At 37.7% G+C, this 22,138-nt stretch overlaps 1 protein-coding gene across 2 annotated transcripts; it reads right to left on the bottom strand.

Moving 5' to 3' along the window:
• Positions 1–179: 179 nt before the first annotated feature.
• Positions 180–16,963, bottom strand: ppp1r14bb (protein phosphatase 1, regulatory (inhibitor) subunit 14Bb). 2 transcript variants are annotated; one of them, XM_079464883.1, is made up of 5 exons: positions 16,794–16,963; positions 16,180–16,444; positions 2,741–2,824; positions 2,538–2,570; positions 180–2,000 (listed from the first exon to the last, which is right to left on the bottom strand). In XM_079464883.1, the coding sequence occupies exons 2-5, from the start codon at positions 16,378–16,380 to the stop codon at positions 1,932–1,934; spliced, it is 387 nt and encodes a 128-aa protein (XP_079321009.1). In that variant the 5' UTR covers positions 16,381–16,444; positions 16,794–16,963; the 3' UTR covers positions 180–1,931. The 2 variants fall into 2 exon arrangements, with proteins under 2 accessions (XP_079321009.1, XP_079321010.1); XM_079464884.1 differs by lacking the exon at positions 16,794–16,963 and adding an exon at positions 16,609–16,709.
• Between the last annotated feature and the right edge of the window lie 5,175 nt (positions 16,964–22,138).

Below are 22,138 nucleotides of genomic sequence, written 5' to 3'. Positions count from 1 at the left end.
CGTAGCCTGCTCTACAAGTCTCCCTAAATAGAAGATAGTCAGGTCTGTAAATGTAACAGATGGATAGGAAAAATATTAAAATAATGAAACATAATAGATGATTTCATTCATTATAAATATGTTTTAAACGTGAATATCAGTTAATACTACTTACTCCACCTCACTTTTTTAACAAGGAAGAACAACTGCCACACAGTTAATGTAATTTTACAAAGTTTTATTAAAGTTGCATAAAAGTGTAACAAAATTGGGCAAAAAAACAAGTTTAGTATTGCTACTAGATACTTTTTTTCTTTAAAAAGGTGACCTTGAGCACAATTGTTTTTACGCGTTATCCTAATTCTTAGACTTGTTTCGTTTAGGTGCAGTTCGTTTTTTTAATCCTCGCGTCTCAATAGCCAATGAAAAGAGGAAAAGAACATTATTATTACATGACAATGACAAAAACAGACAATTCCACTTCGTGTGACCAAAAAATCCCTCTGTGTGATAAAGCTAACTTTCTTTCCTAAAAAACTGAATTGAACATACGAGAGGCTTTTGTATCCAACACCATCGAAAAGAGTTTTCCAAGTAATGTACTTTTTGTTTTATGTTCCTCAATACAAATGTTTCGATTCATTTGGTTTTCATAACATGAGCGTAACTTAAGGCATCATATGAAAGTAGAAAGGGTGAAATGAAATTCTTGAGGAGCAGGTGAAACAAAAAGGCTAAATGAGAAGAGGGGGTAGAAGAAAATATAAGTGTGCAGATGGAAGTAAGACCGACGGTGTTGCAGAGAGAGAAGAATGGGAGCTGTGCATTAAAAGTGCTGGGTAACTGTCACTGTTCCTGCAGTCATGTGATCCACTAATAATCTCAGTAGTTACGAAGAGAGACATCTCGCATATGGATTAATATCAGCAATAACCTTGTGTTTAGTGAGAACACCTCTATTTAAACACTTCCTGTAAATGTTTAAATGGTACAAGCACAGAGCGTGACTATTAGCCCTCTTATTGTAGCATTTGATTGGCTGAGACAAAAAGAGCAGATGGCTTCCTAGGGAAGATGATTAAGCAGAGTCACGTGAGAGGATTAATTCAGAATATATGCTTGGCATCTTGAATTACGCACTGTAACTTGTCTTTCATGTGCACGTCTGTTTGTCTCTCACAAACGTGCATATCTGAGATTTGTGTAAGGAAACACAGTTGATTTGTGTACGTGTGGCTGTTTCTCTTGATCCCTGAGGGTGGAAGCTCCCAGGAGTTTCAGAGGGTGTGTGTCGGTAAGAAAAAACAAGAAATTAAAAAGCCAAATGTTTTCTACACACAGCTCCCTCCCTCTGTAAAAGTAACTCCATCCCTTTTACAACGATTGCTAATTCGTGCTTAAGCCCTTAACTGCGCAATTGTAATAGGAAGAGGAGAAGCAAAAACAAACAATAAATCATCAAGGCCGCCTTTTTCTGAGCTCCTCTGACGTCATCAAATACCAAAGATCATCACAGTTTTACAAACCACAACAAAATTAAGTCCATGTGTCCTTTGTGACATCACAGCGAGCTTTGAAACTAAATAAAAATTCTAACAAAAATCCATATACTTAAATCAGAAAAAAAGCATTCTATGCATAGAGACAAATATGCACAGAGATATACAACAATATGAAAATATCATGTCTACAAACACTTCAAAATAATTCAATCTTTCCCCCTTTACAAAAAAGTGAAATAGAATAAAATAAAGTTAACAAAATGAGAAACATAAGCCCTGCTTATAAGGATCTGATTGGCTAGACTTTCTCATAACTTAGCCTCCACTTGCTCCCCAACAGATGCAAAGGAGCGATGGGATTGGAAGAGCACCTGCTCGGGGTAATCAAACCCCTTAAATTGGGAACGAAGGGATGGGATTGGTTGGGGAGGAGTGGAGTTGAGAGGAGCTTTATTTCTTCTGAGGTGTACTGAGCTTCTGCATGCCACGGATCCTGTCAAGCAAGTCAGCTACAAACTTCTACAGTAAAAAAAAGCACAGTTAAAAAAGCATAGCAATAGAGGAGGCAATTTAACACCAATGTTAGTAAGCATACATGCATTTAAACTCACAGACAGACAGAACATCAATACCCACATTCTACATATTCTCCATCTCATGGATGTTTATCCATGTTATTTTTCTTTTTTTCGTTCAAATAAGGCAAATTCTATTGTTTCAAACTTAAAGGCACAAAATGTCGTTTTTTCTGCTAAAATTTGCAGAACAATGACAAAGGCAAGGGATGTTGGGAAGGGATGTTACTCTGGTTAAAACTGCAAATTTCTCTGAATCAGGATTGTTGGAATGTAGGTAGGCCAACACAAGAGAACCGAATAACACTGTGCTGGTGATTTTAATGCACAAATTGTACATATTATACATTTATTAAGGCTTTAAGTTATCAACAGTAGTATGATACTCAATTTTATTGAATCTACCATTTTTACCCCAAAATATAAAAAGAACATATAGACAAAGTTCCATGTAGGCTTTGCTATTAAATCACAGACTTACTTCAGTTGGCTTATAACAGTCTACCACCAGGTCCTGTTGGATAACAAAAGAAAGACAGTCATATGAATATAAAGTATTTGGAAAAACAACACCTTCAAATGCGGGTCACCCAACCAGATCTCAGAGTCGAAACTATACAGTTTATAATTAAATGTTGAACAGGTTTTAATCTGTAGTCCTGAAGGTTTAATGTGAAAGGATACCTTGACACGAGCAGCACGGTCTGCATCATCCTCCATGTCCAACAGTTCATCCACATCAATCTCCAGCTCTGGAATCGCTTCCTCCTGTGACACAAACACATGCACATGCCAGATTATACAACAGAAAAAATTCATTTAGATAAGAAGATAGCTAACAGGTTGTTGCACAGCTATTCTTAGAGATCTTCTACAGTATTCCTCTTGGAATATCATTGGGATATTTCTGCTCCCTGAGGACACAGAAAACACACAGAGGAAAAAAGCAGCTAAGCAAAAACAAGGGAATCACATTGTCATTGGTTACATGCATGACTCTGGAATGTTGCTTTAAGTGGAAGGCAGGGTGAGTGTTGTCTTATCGAAGACTGTGGATCTGTCTTTAAAGAGGTTTAGTGTATTCAGAGCAGTTCCTTGTTAAATCACCACCAGGCGTGATGCAGGGTGGTTGATGCACAGTTCTGCCTTCTCACCACAAGGGTTCTCTCTTGTGTCACAAACGCACTTAAACATCATCCTTTGAGCACATTAGAGATACCCATTAATTCAGCTTGCACATAATAAAAAACATTCGATAAAATGTTTAAATGTTTATTTTTACTAGCAGATTAGGAGTGGAAACTTTACAGACCGTTTCAGTTTCACTGAAACATGTCTCCATTTGTCTTACTTTCCACTCATCCATTCGAGTGGAATTTATGAATCTCGCCATTCAGAGCGATGTTTGCTTTGTTACTCACTCGTGTAATGTTGAGATCAGTGTCTCCTCACCCTAGATTTTGCGTTGTAATATTGAGCTCTCAAAAGCATGTGAATACGCATGAAATGATTCATACAAAATGGAACTTACAGCCTGCCAAGGACAAACTAATTTTAAGAGAACTTTTAACCACTTAAATATATAAATGATAGGAAAACAGGATAGAAAATATAGAGCCCCTAGTCCTACACCATTTCCACCATATGGAAAGCCTGGATTAAAAAGTCAATTTTTTAGAAGGAAAATAAGTCTGGAATGACGTAGGTACAATGTAAGTAAAATGTTAGGTTCCCATTATGGTCATCCACACAGTACTGACTGTTCACGGCACAAAAATCACCCTGATACAGCAGCAAAGCTTTTGGGAACTACATGTGATTTTGTCTTTCAGATAAGCATGTTTGCTTTGAGTAATACTGCTGCTGTGTTTGGCTATTTTTATCAGTCCATTTCGCATATATGGCCTTGAGCCATGGCACGGCGCTGGACGTGAAACAGATCTATCTGCTTTTCTTACCGCTGGTCTGCCTGTCAGTTTGCATTGTCACCATGACTGCTCCCTGCTCTCAAGCGTCTATAAATCAAATGCTAAATCAAAGTCAAACTGCTTATGTTTCCTTATAAGTTTGAGTTCTATTCTGTATTTAAATGTAAAAATAGAACCGTGTATCAGTGGACACTCCAAACCTCAATTATACGATGCTGTATTTTTAAAAGTCTTTCTTTCTATAAAGTTGTCTCGTACAATAAAGACTGCATGTCTCTATCCCACAATCCTCCCCCTCTCCACTCATCTTTCTATAAATGGCCTCCACATCACTTTCATCCCCACTTCATCGTTCCCTCTTTCTCCCTTCTACAAACATTCAGTCCCTCAAGACCGTTTCTAAAACACACTTTATATTCCTCTTGCGCGAGCACACAACTTATGTACACCACAAGCTCATTGTGGCTTCGATGCAGTGACTCATGCACCATAATAAAATATAGTCTGTCTGGAGAAACAAGCAGTGGCACTTCAGCATGGAACATTAAAACTGGCCAATGTTTTACTATGGAAATCAAACAGCACAGGCAAAAGTAGAGCTGATGCTTTTGTTCATTAAAACACTTTCTCTCTCTTTCTCTGTGCTGCCATCAGCTTTTGAACTCTCTCTTCCTCCCCCTTGGTTTGGGCTGCCCAGACCAGCTGTCACTGCACCTGCCTGACTGCCCCATGCCCAAATCTCAACACAAACACACTGATATTGCTGTGGCACTGTCACGTTTGAATGGAGCCTTTAATTGCTCTTTTGAATTGACAAACCTTTAATTTATGCGTGTAACTCCGAAGGATTTATGACTTGTGTGTGTGTGTGTGTGTGTGTGTGTGTGTGTGTGTGTGTGTGTGTGTCTGTGCAGGAATGAATGAGCTGTAAAAAGCACTTGAGCTGACTATCAGGAAGTGGAATGTGAGACGTGCATGCGTGACTGCGTGTGGACAGTGAGAAAAAGAATGCAAGGCACAACATGTGGGCGCCATGTGCTTCTATTCACTCACAGAGACAAGATAAAGTGTAATGACAAAAAGATCTACATGAGAGCAGAAAATAGACAAATATAAAATATAAATATAAATCCACAGATCAAGTCATATAAACAAAGTTTATTACATGCACAGAAAATCTGATAAATGCATTAATAGCTTTAAAAAATTTAATATCACAGTTCACAATTACATAAATACAACATTTTCTGTTCCCTTGTGTGTACATGTTTATTGCTGTTACTTTGCAATTATATAACATTCAAATGTTAAATTGTGATTCATTCTAAATATACATGAAATCGCACTTTTCGCACTAACTTTTATTTTTCGAGGAGGCTAATTTCTATGAATTCATACGATTTACTTTTGCGCCAGTTACATTATATTTACGGTTGGGGTAAGGGGAGGGGCCTCAGTGTGGACCTTTTTTAAGTTCCCCGGTTTCTCAGCAGCGGAAGTCGTCATTGTTGGGTAAACTTCCATAGCGGTGAATGGGAGACCCCACACATATTTTTTGCATTCTCATTTGCATAAATAGCAAAAGAAAAACTTAACAATAGTCTTTCCAATACTCTGAACTCAATAAAAAAACAGAGAGAGTCTGATAACGGCAGTCAAAAGCGAGAATGATGTAAAATTTTCTGTCTTCCATAGATGCTGTATAAGAAACACCCTCAGATTCACCCTCAAAAAGTTTTTTTTAAAGTTTTTTAACAAATTATAGTGTTATAAAAGTACATATATTAAAAAAAAAGAGAATATAAAAAGCTTTGGAAGGATTTACGATGCTGATGAGCGTTAAACGTGTCACCATAGGCTTGTGGAAAAAGGTCCTCTGCATTTCTAAATAATAATAATAATAATAATAATATGCTTTTTTATGCAAATTACGTTAATACAATATTTACAGATGTCAACGAGATCAGGTTGGAAATCGTCACTATGGCGGAAATTTAGCTTTCTTGTGTAGTTAGTACAACATGCAGGATAAACAGTATCGACTGTCATTATGTATGGCATAGAAATCATTATGCCACACACAATTGCCAATTCAGCAAACATGACATGAGAATTTATAGCATTATTTGTGAATACACTTAATCATGAACTTTTCATACATTGAGTTTTATCGTAAGGTTTATCTGTATCTTTCCATTCTATCTTGATGCCGTTTGGATCTATGTAATCTGAACTACCAGCCTAGATTCTAAGAGCCTGAAAACCTGACAAAATGATGTTGTATAATAATGAGATGTCTTTAAGTACACAATAACTTGCTTTCCAAGCACACGTGTTGTGCTGAAGCTCTCCTATGTCCTTCAGATTCATTCTAAACTAAACCGCTTACACAAAGCATACATACATGGGAATTTTGGTCAGATATGAGAATAGACAACAGGCAAGGGCAAATAGCTGGCATTATATCACCCTCTGAAAAGGTATTATGAACTGTAGTCTCATTAAGTCAGGCTTCTACGCATCTTCTTCATGATTTTTGAAGTTTGATCAACTTAGCAGCTTTGTTCTGACCAAGAACTGCCAATGTCCGACCAGCATCAGCAATATTGTCGATTTTATACAAATTCAGGGCACCAAGACAATCAAGTATATCAAAGTCAAATAATGTGGCGCGATAACTGTGTACAGTTGTTCAGAAAACGGTGAAAAATGTAGAAGTAAAGTATATGACATTCAAAGGTGATGCCATAAACTTATCAAACACTGGAAAAACTTTGTCTCGGTCTAATTCTAAGTGCTTTATGTCAATGTGAGTCAACCTCTCAGTCAACATTCAGGTGTTAGTTTGCATTAGCAAGGGAGGACATGTCTACCCTGGATTTTAGGATGACTGCTTTCATGTCTGGAATTTTGTGTGTCTATGTGCCGATGCAAGTGTTCACATCTACATGTGTGTGTTACAGCACTATAGGTCTCAGCAGTCGGTGTGAATCTGATGTGACAGTATGGGAGCATGACGGTCTCTGCCTCAGCATTTGACCCACATAAACACATGCCATTATCGCTGAGGATGCTGGCTGTATGGCTCCTGACGGGGCCCTTCAGGTGCCAGGCATATAGCTTAGCCAAAATGGTATGAATGGAAATTTGGGTAAATTCAAAGTTTCAAACAGAAAACTGCATTTCTGTCATCCTTTACTCACCTTAAAGCTACCATTCTTTATCCGTTTTCAAAGCTTTGATTATGTTATTTGGGTGTTTATCAAAGGATGTTCATGTTTCTAGTTTTAAAAACGCTTTATATTTCACATTTATCAAGTCTGTCCCTCTTTGCTAAAAACGATTCAATTTTTTTGAGCTTCTCACGGTCCGCTGCATGTGGGCATTCGACCAGCACTGACAGAGTTGCTTGATATCAGATCACATATTCATGAGCCAGCTCTTCGACCTGTGGGTAATGGCTAGGGGCCATTGCATGGTTTGGTTAATCTCTGATTGCAAGATATGATCTCAGAAAGAAATGGCACAAAGATAGGGAGAGAGAAAAGTGACAGGAAGAATAAAATGAGTCGATAGCAGATTCAAAGATTCACAACAGAAGCAACAGATCACTGAATCTAGAGCTTTACCCTCATTCACTCGCTCTTAGGGTTACAACATATATAATGAAAACCTTATTTTATATAACCTAGAAGACAATTTAGGTATGAGCCAATGTGTATGGATTAAACAGCTCTAATTGTACAACAACATGCAGCAGCTGGAGAAGTAATTTTGGTTTTACCAACTTTAAACTGCTGATAAAAGCCCACATCCTGAGCAATAAGCAAAAATAAAAAGATTCATATAGTGAGTAACGGTTTCTCAGAAATAAGCAGGCACTTGATTAGACACTCAAGTGAAATTCCAGGCTAATATGTGTAAACACACATGGAAATAAAACATCTCAGACAGATTAACTGAGAACAGTGAACATAGCTGATGTTTTAGGTGTCCGAAACAAAAGGAACAAGACACAGCTGGCTCTCTTCAGGAGCAGAGATGCATAGCATCTAAACCTGGAAGAGTTTATCTTGACAGATGCTAGACTTTAACACAGAGCAGGCCATGAATAACCAAAAACGGAAAGATGGCAACTATCGGGCACTTTTGGACTTCAATGAGAAATATCAAGTTTTGAATGGAAAACAGTTTTTAATCCGAGTTTGATCGGTCTCAGAAAGTTTTGAACCGATGTCCTGTCCAGACTCCAGACAAAATCCTACAAGAAACCCACATATAAATGTTTAATATAGTTGTGTAGCTGTTAAAGGGACAGTTCACCCAAAAAAAATTCTGTCATAATTTACTTATCCCTAAATTGTTCCAAACCTGTATAAATTACTTTGTTCTGCTGAACACAAAGATAGGGATTTTTAGTTCTGGGGCATCATTGACTACCCTAACTGTTTGCTTTCCTACATTTTTCAAAATATGTGATATTGTGTTCAACATACTATGGTAGTGAATTTTTCCCCCGAATTTAAAATTGCTAATATTCTTCCAAATATCTTCCTTTGTGTTTAGCAGAACAAATAAATGTATAGAGGTTTGGAACAACTTGACGGTGAATAAATGGTGACAACATTTTCATTTTTGGGTGAACTATCCCTTTGAGTCTTTCTCTTTCAGTAAATATGTTCAGAAAAATGTATTCAAGACGAATGTTTAAAAGCTAATAATATGCATAATGAAATGCTCTTTAGAACAGGTCCTTAAATATGCCCTGGCCCAGAGTTGTTAAAACATAAAATACACAAAAGGAAATTGTGCTTCAAACCATTTCATGGGGCTTTCAATATAATATCCTGCATACTGTTCCCAACAGTTACTTTTCAGTAAACTAAAATGGGAAGGGACACAAGAAGATGTTAAGCGATGAAAACAATCTTCATTTTCACTTACTTTAAATCTCTACCCTAACTAACCTCTGATCCATCACGTGCACTTAATGCCCTTACATTGATTTTTTTCTAAGTAATTACTCCAGTCTAACATTGTGACAGACAGAAGTGGTGGTAACAGAGCCAGTAGAGGTGGGCTGGGGACACAAGCTGCCACAGGAAAGAATATAGCTGGGCTGTATTGGGCCAGTGAGAGGTGGGGGTGCATCACACCCGCTGTCTCTCAAAGTGCCCATGGGGTTATCAGCCGTCAGCACACTGACGAATGACAAACAACACACATACAGAAGTGAAGGGCTGTTTCAGCAAGCATGTGTGTTATTCTCATAAAAATAACTGTGAAGACTAAGACTGTCAAAGTAGCTTTAAAACTGAAAATGTATTTACAGCAAACTGTTAACTAGTATGTGTATGTTTATGCAGCAATCCACAGTGTATGCATCCTTAAAGAGATTAAATCATATGGGAGCCATTCCCATGACAACAGCCAATCATAACACAACACAAAAATCAACAGGTCACTACGCCATCAACCTCTCATTTCCTTCTCAACAAAGAGAAAAAACTAGAGGAAGAATGTGACATTTACATTTAGTTATTACAGTATACTTTTATCCAAAGCGACTTACAAGTTAGGTAAACAATGGAAGCAATTGGAACAACATAAGGACAACAAAAAGCATAAGCAAAGTAAAACTGATCTCATATTGCCTACCACAGTATACAAAGTTACGGTTGTTGTTTTTTTAGGAAAGAAAGAGTAGAAAAGCAATGGAAGTCAGAACGAATCAGTCAGGTGCTGATGGAAGGAACAGTCGGATCGTCAGGCTGAAATGACAGGTGGAGTTGTGCATCATCCGCATAGCAGTGATAGAAAAAGCCATGTTTCTGAATGTCAGAACCTAGGGATGTCATGTATACAGAAAAGAGGAACGGTCCGAGCACTGAGCCCTGAGGCACCCCTGGATTGAGATGTTGGGACTCAGAGACCATCTTCTAAATTATCTACCTGAGAGGTAAGACCTGAACCATTGTAACACCATTCCAAAGACACCCATTGCCTTGAGGGTCGACAGGAGAATGTGGTGAGATGGGAGGGAGACAAACAGCCATTGGAGAAAAGCATCTGGAAAAGTGTATAGTCTATAGCGGGAAAGACAAATGTGATAGAGGAAGTCAGAAGTGTATTGATTGGATAAACTGTTGAATGCAGTCAGTAACAGGGCATTAAGATAAGTTATAATGACCTCACACAACGAAACATTTGACAGTTAGTCTATAGGCTTAATTAACTAAGTCCACAATGCTGTCAGTGATTTAAGGCTTATAGAGAGAGAGCAAGCAATATACTTTGACTCTTCAAATTCTCTCTCACTCGGAAAAGCTTTCCTTTTTCTAAATATCTGCGAACTAGGGTAAATGCCTTTTATTTTGCATCATAATGCAACAATAGAGTACTGCGGAGTTGATGTATGTTTGTTTGTATGCAAAGCCCGGAAGCCAGTTAGAATTTATCTGATAAAAAACATTTACATTTGTTTTTGTATTTAAAATTCAGTTCTTTTAGCTAAATAAAAAATCAAAACAAACAAGCACATGTGGGATATTCAAATATGGCTGAATGTTGGTAATTTATAATCTCAATGGTTCTACATACCTCGTGACGAAATATTACGACAACTAGTCACAAGAAACTAGAGAAACACTGAGATTTGAAATGATCAATGTATAACTGTATTTAAATTTAACGATTGTTTGGTTAAACTTTTGCCAAATATGCTCAAGATACACACCTATTGTTCTAGCCCACTGCAGTCATTTGGATTACTTTTATGATTTATGATGTGTTTTTGAGGCTGGTATGTGTGACAGTCACGTCCTTATTCTTCTGATTTCCACCTGCACCTCATCAACTGGACACCATATGTTCTCCCTGTACCCAGTGTTTGTTGTCTGGTTTAGTTGTAATTTTCGTATTCCTAGTATCTGCCCGTTTCCCATGTATGTTTTTTACTTGTGTTCAGGTTTCTGTAGGATTCTCGTTTCAGTTTTTTGTAATTTTGTAAATTTTACCATTTGGATTATATTTTTGTGGATTCCCCTTTTTTTGTTTTGATAATTAAATCCATTGACATATACTTTACTCCTGTGGCATCGGCTGTCATCTGTAACAATATATATATATATATATATATATATATATATATATATATAAAGTAACAGATAATTTATGAGCAAATCTATCAGAAACGTTTGAGAGTAGTTTCATGTTTCAGTGAACGATTCCTTAAACTCAAAACTTCCTCCACAATCGAAAAAGGTATACAAATTGTCAACCTTTAACTGTGACTTTGAAACCGCAAAGCATTAACACAGTGGCCACATTTACATGTCAACAAACAGACCGTCTCGGCCCAGTAACAGGGAGGAGGAAGAAGGATAAATCAATTAGTAAGAAGTGTAGAAGGTTCATCAAACATTGTACTGTTCCTGGCAGTGGAGCAGCTGCTGGCCCATTGCATGTGATTCCAGAGCATCTTGACAAGAGTGGCTGAAGTTTATTTTAACATGGTCCCTGATGATGCAAGTCTGACTTTAACAGTTTGTGCAGCACTTTCAGTGAATATTGTTGTATGAACTTCTTATGAAGGCTGTTAACTGGAGTCAACAGCAAATGTTAACCTAGCATTTGATCTTTATAGGCACTGGATGCCTGTTGAATACAAAAGGGTCGAAAAGAGTCACAAAAACTTAATTCCAATGTAAAAACCTTTTAATCTGAATACAGTGGAGAATATAATTTATATGAAAGCTACAAGAGCATGTGCATACCCCCTCCAGCCCCCACCCTAACACAGAATGAACATAACAGATCAATCTCTGACAAATAACGACCTACAATCAATACGAGACAAATCTACAGTTGCACTAAAACCAGGTATAAAGAGATGGTTGATCAATGCCAGTCCTGAGCACAAAATAGATTTGTGATAGAAGACCATCAGGCATCTAAGCCCATTATGAGCATCTGAGAAACATATCAATCAATACTATGTAAGAGATATTGCATGTACTCCAGTCTTTCACGTCCACTTACTGTGGTTCATTCTTACTAAAGATAGGACATGTTAAAGGAGAGCAAAGGTGAAAGAGAAAACCTACAGGGGAACCCCTGCCATTCACAGACACACAATCTCTCTCCCGTCTGTTGTTTCTGGAGCGGAAAAATTCATCATTCATCATATTCGCTAGTTTCGAGCACTTTATGATATTCAGTCTGGCTGCCTGCAAGTCAAGTGTGAGTGTTTCTATTTGTAGTGGATTCAAACTCCAATTATTTCGGAATTACCCAAATTCTACTAATCCACAACATATTTCCAAAACACTGTGCTCGCATTTCAAAAGAGCAAAGACATCATTCACCTTTATTTTAGACCGTTTAATCTATAATCAAGCTGGAAGTGCTACTGTTCTCCTATGTTCTAGTTTCTGTAATTATAGGCTTCTGCCAGTTATTATGACCACAAAAAGCGAAGCGGTTAGAATAATGAAAGTGTTTTACCATCTTTAATGGACAGAAAGGAACATGTTAGTGTAATTACAACCTTTGAACTTTTACATGTCTGGTGATGTAACAGTTGGGGTGCAGATGGTATCATTGATATTGATAAAACTAAATAGGCTTAAATATGTATGAAATAGAAATGAAGGAGAAAGTTAGGCTGAAAACATAACCTGTTCAGTTCGACTTTATCAATGCATTTCAGATGTCACTAAAATGCATGGTTACAAAATTATCAGACACCAGTAAAACACTCTGTACCTATCTGTCACCTATACGCACTCTTCTCCCTTGAAAGTGCAGTACAGTAGTGCTATAATTTGTACATCTCTTGGCCTCAGTCTAGTGACTTTCGTAACACAGAAGGCCTTAACTGGATTATTTAGCAGCTAAAGTGCCAGACAGTCTGTCTGTATATAGAAGTAGTTCACTTTGCTGAATCCTCTGCTCTTGGATTAGACTGTTTACAAGGGAAGGCTATTTTTATCCTTATTATGTATTCCCAGTGTAATAACTGCTGACTGATAGACGATTCCCGAGCAGGGATTTTCTTATTGCTGATTGGTTTTGAGAAAGGACACCCTTCCGCGTATATGGAGAACAATCGATCTCCCTCGGTCTAACTGGTTACCTTATGGTTTGTGGTTCTCTTTGAGAAAAGATCATTACCATATGTTTAGATGATTTATAACATGGAAGATGCTTTTAATTGAAGTCGCATGAGAGTAGGGTTGGGAATCGAAAATCAATTCCAATTTGGAATCGGAATCGAAAGGCTAGGAAACGGATCGGAAACATAAGGAATCGGAATCGAAAGGCTAGGAAACGGATCGGAAACATAAGGAATAGGAATCGGATACTTGAGTTTAACATTTGAATTCCTATTATCAATTCCTGTGTCCATATTTTCACATAGTAAGCATAGTTTAACTAAGGTATTTGCATTAAAAAAGCACAGGAACCATAACATTAACCATAGCTTCATTATATTCACTACAGTTTAACCATGACGTAGTTCAGCTAGGGTAATACAACTTGTAATAAATCAGAAAAAACATGGTTCTATGTGTATATATACACAAAACGGTTATATTGTTTGCAAACAAGTCAACAAGCAGGCTAAATGACCATGCAGGTTGATATCTAAATGTTTTTTTCAACTGTGGAATCGAAACTGGGAATTGATAAGAATCGAAATCGATAAGCAGAACTTTTAAGTGAGGATAGTACTGGTGTGCACTGAATCATCGCAAGTATACTCACTTCCCTCTCTGTGTATTTAAATACTGTCATGTACATCTGTGTAAATACACAGAGCACCTAAGCAAATTCTTGAACATTTAAACAGATTTAAAAGATTGAAGTTTGTTTACTAAAAGAAACAATGCCTGTGTCTCAACTTTCACAATATGAACTAAAATTATTTCATAAGTATTTAAAAATATTTCAATTGTAAATTTTATGTTCATTATCACCCTTTTTGCGACTTGGAAATTTTAAATAGAAGAGTCACAACTTCATTCAGCTTTGACTCCATTTCTACATGTTGTGCTTTTGCAAATCTCTAACAGAACTCCAAAGCTGACTATTTAAATAATACTGACTGGGCTCTGAACAGTTTAGGAGCTGCACTGGGAGACAATGGACGTGTCTAAACCTGTTCTTTCCCTTCAAACACAGTCACAAGCAAGGAAGTGCTTCATAATCAGTATCAGGCGAGGAACTGATGTATGTAAATGAGGTTTGTGAGTGATTGTGTGATGTGAAATGATGCATGGGGGATGGAGAAGATCTCAGAACTTCACACAAAGCAATAGAGTTCAACATCCTGTACTGCGCTTATAAGGGCACATGTGCACATAAAGAGACAGACTGCTACAAAGCGGAGTTCACAAGACCTTTACTGCCCTCTTAAAACATCAGACAGTCACAACATACACACACTTCCTGTAGTTTCGCCTGTAACTGGCATTTCCTCAGCTCATGACTCACGGCTTAGCATTCTCCATTGTGTAGCATCAACCCTATGATCCCAGTAACTGAAATGATACCTCTCCTTCTTTCTCTTGCTATCTGTCTAGGTTTGTCGAGAGATTCAGCACTCCCTCTCCTTTACCTTCATCTTCTTTGCTGACTCATTTCAACAACGCCGAAGGGGGCGTGCACCCTGGGGATAACTTGTTAAGCAAGGTTCATGATTCAATGTGAACAGTAAATGGTCACAATGAATTTTAAGTGGTTATAAACATATATTTTTGTGCGAGACGGCACGTGCACTTGTACGTGGCAAAGTGCAACACACTTTGTGGATATTCATGAGAGGAAGGGGGGAAAAAACTCAAGGCCATCCTTGTGCTCCTAGCCAAAGCCACAGATGTCCCTCTCTATACTTCCCTCCCTCTGTCTCTTTTCACAGACAGTCTGTTGGTCTACATCAATGATTATCTGTTTCCTTCACCCTTGATTTTTGCACCCTCGTTTTAACTTCGTTTATTTCTCCCATTAGTTCTCTATTTTTAACAACTCCAAGTCACGAATTGATGTCTTGGCCATTTGGCTCAATACAACGGCTCTTCACCAAAACATTTCCTGAACACTTGCAAGCAATTATTCAGTAGTATGCACACCCTGAATGAGCTTAACACGCCCTGAAATATGTTTTCGGATATTTAGATCTCTTTCTCAGCAGCCTTTTGAGCGCACGCGCATACAGAGCAAACAGATGTGGACTTAAAAGCCATAAAACTCAGTTGGTGATTTTATAGGGTTTTTAAAAAGAGATTTTCCTTCATGGGCTTCCCTACCTCTCAGTATGTTTTCACCTCCCTTTCATTATATGACCACCAACCTCTAACATCTGTAACCTTCTTAGTTAAGTGATTTGGACTAGACCTTCATAATAAAACACAATACATATCCAGGGAAACCAAATACTTGCGCGCGTTCTCTCTCTCTCTCTCTCTCAAGATTCAAAAAAGCTTTATTGGCATGATAAAACATTTTTTTACATTGCCAAATCTCTCACTCTCTCTCATTGCATTAAGACGATTTTAGTCGTTTTTTTAATGAATGGGATTATGACTCTCAGGGGACGCATAATTATCCATAATTATCGTTTGCTAAAAAGTTAGTACATTTGGCCAAGCGGATTTAAAACGCGTAGATATGAGAATCTGCACAAAAGCTACTACTGAGAGTTGATCATGTAAAGACCACGTTAAGGCTTAATTGTTTATTTTTATTTATTGTGTTGCTAAACAATAATAAAATTACTAGCAACCATAATTAAAATATGGTACAGAAATGGTAAAAATATATATATATAAAATTAAACGTTTTATCGCTTTTTACGTGGGTGCGTACGTTCTGACGTCACAGCGAATTGTAACGCAATAGCACGCAGGTAAAAAGGGTTCAGAAGCTCGAACTTCAACTCTTCAATTATCTGACAACAAAAAGTGGGTCAATTTCACGTCGTCTCGCAATATGAAGCAATACAACTTTAGCAGTAAGGTTGGCGTTAGAAAGCGCACTAATCTTTGGGATCGTAACGCACTGAGTAAAATAACACGCATGGTTTGCCCTACAACAAGCTCAAGCACACGAACAGTCGAATGATTGATAAATGGATTCACGTTAAAGGTCTTGCACGGCCATGTGTATATTTGTAACGGTTTCACGAACTCTTACCTCACAGTCGTAGAGATCCGTTAGCTGGTCAATAATCCACTCTTCCAAATTAAGTCTCTTTCTCAACTCTTTTCTGTCGTATTTCACCGTGACCCGTCCTTGCTTTCTCGCCGGGGTTTCGGCTTCTTCAGTCGAGCCGGTGGGCGTCTGGAAATAAACGCGAGCTTGCTGGCTCGTCTCTGGGCTTGTTACCGCCGCCATAGTCCTCAAATATCCTCTGAATTAGCGGCTGATAGAAGATCGGGTTCACTCCGTGTGTGATGAGCTGGACAGAGCAGCGGGATTTAAAAAGCCACTCCTAGACGCGTTATTGTTTTCTTCTAGCAAAGCTTAATCGCCTTTGTCAACTACTTGGTAATATGTGTACAGTCATATGAAGTTATTTCTAGAAATGTTTGTTTGTTTCGCTTGGTCTTGTTGGTAACTTACAAATAACCGTCCCGAGTCGCTATAAGCACTTAATGTTACAGAACTGCAAACCGCGTGTCTCGCTTGACTTTTAAAAGTAACCACGTTAAACTCAAGAGTCCTCCCAGTGGCCTGCAATTATCCAAATAAAGATGGATGCCGTTCGCAAATATTTATCCGTGCATTGAAAAAGGAAGTCTACAGACCTGTGTTTGTTATCCAATGCAAAAACAACGAAAACAAACTGTGCAGTGTCCCACTTCTTTCTTTTACTGTCCGTCTTTCTTGTCCTGCCTGTCCCCTCCTCTCTCTTCCTATTCTGCTTCCCTCGCCCGAGTGATGTGCGTGTGTAACCCAGACACGTCTCTGTCTCTCTGTCTTCAAAAAAGCTTTATTGGCATGATCAAAACATGTTTTACATTGCCAAAGCAGGAAGATTAAATATAAACATTCTGGATAAAATAAAATAAGAGTATCCTATATCAATACAGACATAAAAGTGCGTAGTATTGACAAAAGTTCTCAGTGAAAGTGACAGGATCCTGTCATAAGTGTCAGTTTGTGTGTGTTGTGTCAGTGTTGTGTTGTGTCAGTTTGTGTGTGTTGTGTTTTGTTGTGTTGTGTCAGTTTGTGTGTGTTGTGTCAGTTTGTGTGTGTGTGTGCGTGTCGTGTGCGTGTCAGTGTCGTGTCTGTGTCGTGTTTGTGTCAGTGTTGTGTTGTGTCAGTGTCTGTGTCAGTGTTGTGCTGGTTGTTGCTCTTTTGTCGTGACAGGACTTGACGTATCTCGCCGCCAGGTTTGAGCTGATGGGCTTTTCTCCCAGTATGTATGAGATCTTGTCCTGTTGTTGAAACTGGTTGAAGTCTTTGTGGAAGTTTGTGAACTGGGGGAAGAATGTTTCTCTGATGTCCGTATAGTTTGGACACGAGGTTAAGAAGTGCAGCTCTGTTTCCACTTGTCTCTGTGTGCAGTGTGGACACAGTCGCTCTTCTCTTGGAGTCCATGTCTGTCTGTGTCGGCCCGTGTCCACAGTGAGCTTGTGTTCACTGAGTCTGTACATGGTCAACACTTTTCTTAGTTTAGGGTCTGATACGCTTTTGAGGTATTCTGCCGGTTTATATTCTCTGTTTAATGACCGATAGCATTCAAGTTTACTTTGCTGAGCTGTTGCTTCTGTCCAGTGTTTGAGATATTTTTCTTTTTGTGTTTTTATAATTTGGTTAATTCTGGCTGGAGTTTGGGGTTCAGTTGGACACGTTTGGGGTTTTAGAGTTAGTTCTGAGATCAGTTGGATGAGACAACTTTTCTTTGGGTTCACCTCCTGATGACTTAAGGCTTTGTGATGGAGTGTTTCTGTATCGTGGTTCTTAAGGTGGTTATAGAATTTAATCACTATTTTTTGTATTTTAATTATTAGACAATATAGTCCTAATTCTGCTCTGCAGGCGTTGTTTGGGGTTTTGCGTTGTACCCGTAGAATGTTTTTACACATTTCTGTTTGCAGATTCTCAGTTGGGTTTTTGTCCCATTTGGTGAACTCTTGGTTGGTGAGGGGACCCCAAAACTCACATCCATAAAGTGTTATTGGTTCTATAACAGATTGGATTATCTTAAGCCAAATTCCAGCTGGGATGTCGATTTTTATATTCCTTTTGATAGCGTAAAAAGCTCTTCGTGCCTTGTCTCTCAGGTCTTTCACTGCCTTGTTTAAGTTTCCGGTGTTACTGATGTTTATACCGAGATATGTGTAGTTCTGGGTTTGCTCTAAAGGAACGTTGTTGAGTCTCTTTCTCTCTCTCTCTCTCTCTCTCTCTCTCTCTCTCTCTTTTCTCTCTCTCTCTCTCTCTCTCTCTCTCTCTCTCTCTCTCTCTCTCTCTCTCTCTCTCTCTCTCTCTCTCTCTCTCTCTCTCTCTCTCTCTCTCTCTCTCTCTCTCTCTCTCTCTCACTCACTCACTCACTCACTCACTCACTCACTCACTCACTCACTCACTCACTCACTCACTCACTCACTCACTCACTCACTCACTCACTCACTCACTCTCTCTCACACTCTCACACTCTCACTCTCTCTCTCTCTCTCTCTCTCTCTCACTCTCTCACTCTCTCACTCTCTCACTCTCTCACTCTCTCACTCTCTCACTCTCTCACTCTCTCATTCTCTCTCTCGATCTCTCACTCTCTCACTCTCTCACTCTCTCACTCTCTCACTCTCTCACTCTCTCACTCTCTCACTCTCTCACTCTCTCTCTCTCTCTCTCTCTCTCTCTCTCTGTTAAATGTAGAGGAGCTCTGTATTTTTGTACCCTTGGTCTGCTGTGGTCCATAATTAGCATTTTATGATCCATAGATGTGCAAAGGTTACATATATATATATATATATATATATATATATATCTGTATGTATTTTATTTGTGACCTGATTATTGTGTGAACTGTCATGCACTAACATCTTAAGACTTAAAGTGATAGTTCACTTAGAAATTTCACTTTCATCATTTACTCACCATCATCTCAAACCTGTAGAACTTTATTCTGCAGAACACAAAAGAAGATACTTATAATGTTGGTAAGCAAACAATATTGTACCCCAATCCACTGAAACTTTTTCTTTTTGTGTTCCACAGAAGAGTCATATACTATGGCAAGCCAAATTAGCTTTTAATCATTCTCACGATATTAACTTTTGATATCAACAATTACATTTTTACTAGTTAAAACTATCATTCTTGATATCAAGAATGGAATTTCTACTAGTAACAATTGCTATTTTTGAGATCAGTAATTACATTTCAAAAAGTAAATAAAGTAATACTTGATATCTGCAATTGCATTTTTACTATTTAAAATACTCATTTCATGTTAAAAGTCTTACTCCAGATATCAGAAATGCAATTCCTACTTGGAAAAAAACATAATTTTTTATATCAATAATGGTGTGGTCACTAATTATAATGTCTATTCTTGATATCAAGAATTGAATTACTACATGTAAAAATGCCAATTTCTGATATCAATAATTACATTTTCACTAGTGACAATGTTAATCCTTGATATCAATAATGTGATTGTTACTAGTAAGAAAGCCATTTTAGAAATCTTACTCTCAGATTTATTGATATCTGAAATATATTTCCTGATATCAGAAATACCAAATGCAACATGTTAAAATTCATTTACAGATTTCAACTAGCGAAATGTAATTATTGATATCAGGAATTAACATTTTTACTGGTGACAAGTTAATTGTTGATAATTGTTTTTTTTCTAGTAAGAATTTGACATAAGATTTTTAACATGTAAGAAATGAATTATTGATATCTGAAACTGAATTTGAATGGCAGTCTATTATGATATTTAACTAGTAAAAATACAATTACAGATATCAAGAATTAAGTTTTTTACTAGTTGAAATTCCAATTTTGATATCAAGAATACACATCAGTGATCACGTCATTGTTGATATCAAGAATTCACATTTTTACTAGTGCAAATGTAATTACTGATATCAAAAATAGCAATTGTTACTAGTTGAAATTCCATTCTTCATATCAATAATTATTTTCACTAGTAAAAATGTAATTGTTGATATAAAAAATTAATATTCTGAGAATGATTAAAAGCTAATTCGGCTTGCCATACATATTCAGGTTTTAAACAACATATGGGTAAATCAATGATGACAACATTTTCTGTTTGGGGTTAACTATCTCTTTAAAACCAAAGGATACAATCCGATTGATAAAAAACCCTATAAATCATGTCAGATCTTTGCCATGATACAGATTATTTTAGTGTTTAAAATCACATCCCTGTGAAATAGTCTATATAAATTACTATTTTACTATTTAAATAGTAAAAAAACTTTACCAGGTTCTTGAACTGCATTGTGCAGTTTTTACATTTAATTCAGGAGTCCTAGTTAAAGTATATCTTTTTATGGATATTTACATGTACAGTCCATTATTCATGAAGTGCTTCTTCTAACTATTTATCAACCTTCTACTTCTGATCCACAATACTGTGTCTCTAAAATTTTATATAATTTATGAACTTTGTGAATGACCTGCAATAAAGTATAAACTTCCGACTTGAGAAAAATTCTGACCGATGCAGAGAAATTCCAAACCAAACTCAGAGTAAGTATATGTATTTGGTTTGAATTAACAAGCCATTCCTGTCAGTGGACTTTCTTCTACTGCTGCCACCTGGCTGAAGTGACAGAGGCGTAAACAACATTGTCAGCGGAGTGCATTTTGTGAGTAAAACATTTATTATATAAGCAGTGAATTATAAGAACAGTAAGTCAGTGAGTGTGACAAATATCTCCAGAGGAACCTGGAGTGTAAGGACGCCTGCTCTGAGGAGAAAAACAAAAGCTTCATTTCGATGAAAGATTACTTTGATTAGAGCACAGCTGTGGCCTTTGACAGAAAGTGCCGGAATGATCAGGAAACAGCATTAACAACACAGCTGCTTTTATATGCATTTGTGTCTGTCTACATGAGAACATTTACAGGCTTCTGCAAAGGATTGCGAACTGATTTGTGGCCAAGCTAAACCATATTTGTCTGCATACCAATTACATTTTATTAATATAATAATTATGAATATCACATGCTTTTTTTTTTTAGAATTCATATCTGTGACATATACTGTATCTTGACATAATATAGGCCTACGCTTTTTCGTTTGATCAGTCCTAGTTCTTTTAAGGTAATGATGAGCTAGCACCACTAGATGGCAACAGTGGACCGCTTGACTGCAAAACAGACCTTGAGCTAGTCCTGCCTGTCTAGTTTTAACAAAGAAGCTTTTGAAGAGGTTTCAGAGCTCAGCTTTAGGCAAAATTTCTGCTATCTAAAAAGAAATGTGATCGGGCGTTGCTGCTTCGGTTGACTGTCAGTGATTTCAAATTAGGTAAAGAACCAGGGAGACACACAGACCCGAAGAACTGCTTAAAGAACTGTGTAAAGTTCAGATGAAATCTTCAAATAGCATGTTTTAAAGGTTGTGTGTGTATGTTAACACGTGTGTGTGTGTGTGCTGAAATACAATGTGTCTTTGTGACTGCTTGGCTTTCGTACAGAAATATTTAAGTCTCTTTGATTAGAGTGACTTGGATAGAGACCTCTCTGCCATCTCAGTTTCAGTCTCTCCTGTCCCTTACATTCTCTGCTTTCTCACGCCTGCAGTGGTTATTTTTCTTCATCGCACTTTTGTTCTAGTCTTGCCAAAGCAAGGTGCCCTCCTGAGTCCACAAATGTCATTCTTCACAGTCCCAGCATTAAGACACATTCAGATCACAGAATGAGAGGCCCAGCCGGGCTTGACATTGAAAGTGTGTGCATGCGTGTGTGTCCCAAAAAGCAATACACGTTCTGAACATTTGCAAGGTGTACTGTCAAAGGGTCACTGTATTACCAACCTTGTGCTTTTCTTTTTGCCCCCGGAGAGTGCTATATATTTAGATCTGAGAAGAGAACACCTGCTCAGGAGTGATTGGAAACGGGGCCAGTTTTACTGTGTGCTGACAAGCTGGACGTCCCAGCGAGA

The sequence above is a fragment of the Barbatula barbatula genome (genome assembly GCF_947034865.1).
Source record: "Barbatula barbatula genome assembly, chromosome: 1".
Classification (NCBI taxonomy): domain Eukaryota; kingdom Metazoa; phylum Chordata; class Actinopteri; order Cypriniformes; family Nemacheilidae; genus Barbatula; species Barbatula barbatula.
This window is presented reverse-complemented; position numbering and strand designations above follow the sequence as displayed.

Bases quoted from the DNA above. Each gene is read 5' to 3' on its own strand.
- ppp1r14bb (XM_079464883.1), bottom strand. From the start codon at position 16,380: ATGGCGGCGGTAACAAGCCCAGAGACGAGCCAGCAAGCTCGCGTTTAT. The intron at 2,825-16,179 runs GTAAGAGTTCGT...TTTGTGTCACAG, and splicing joins CGGATCTCTACGACTGTGAG to GAGGAAGCGATTCCAGAGCT. The intron at 2,571-2,740 runs GTATCCTTTCAC...GTTATCCAACAG, and splicing joins ACCGTGCTGCTCGTGTCAAG to GACCTGGTGGTAGACTGTTA.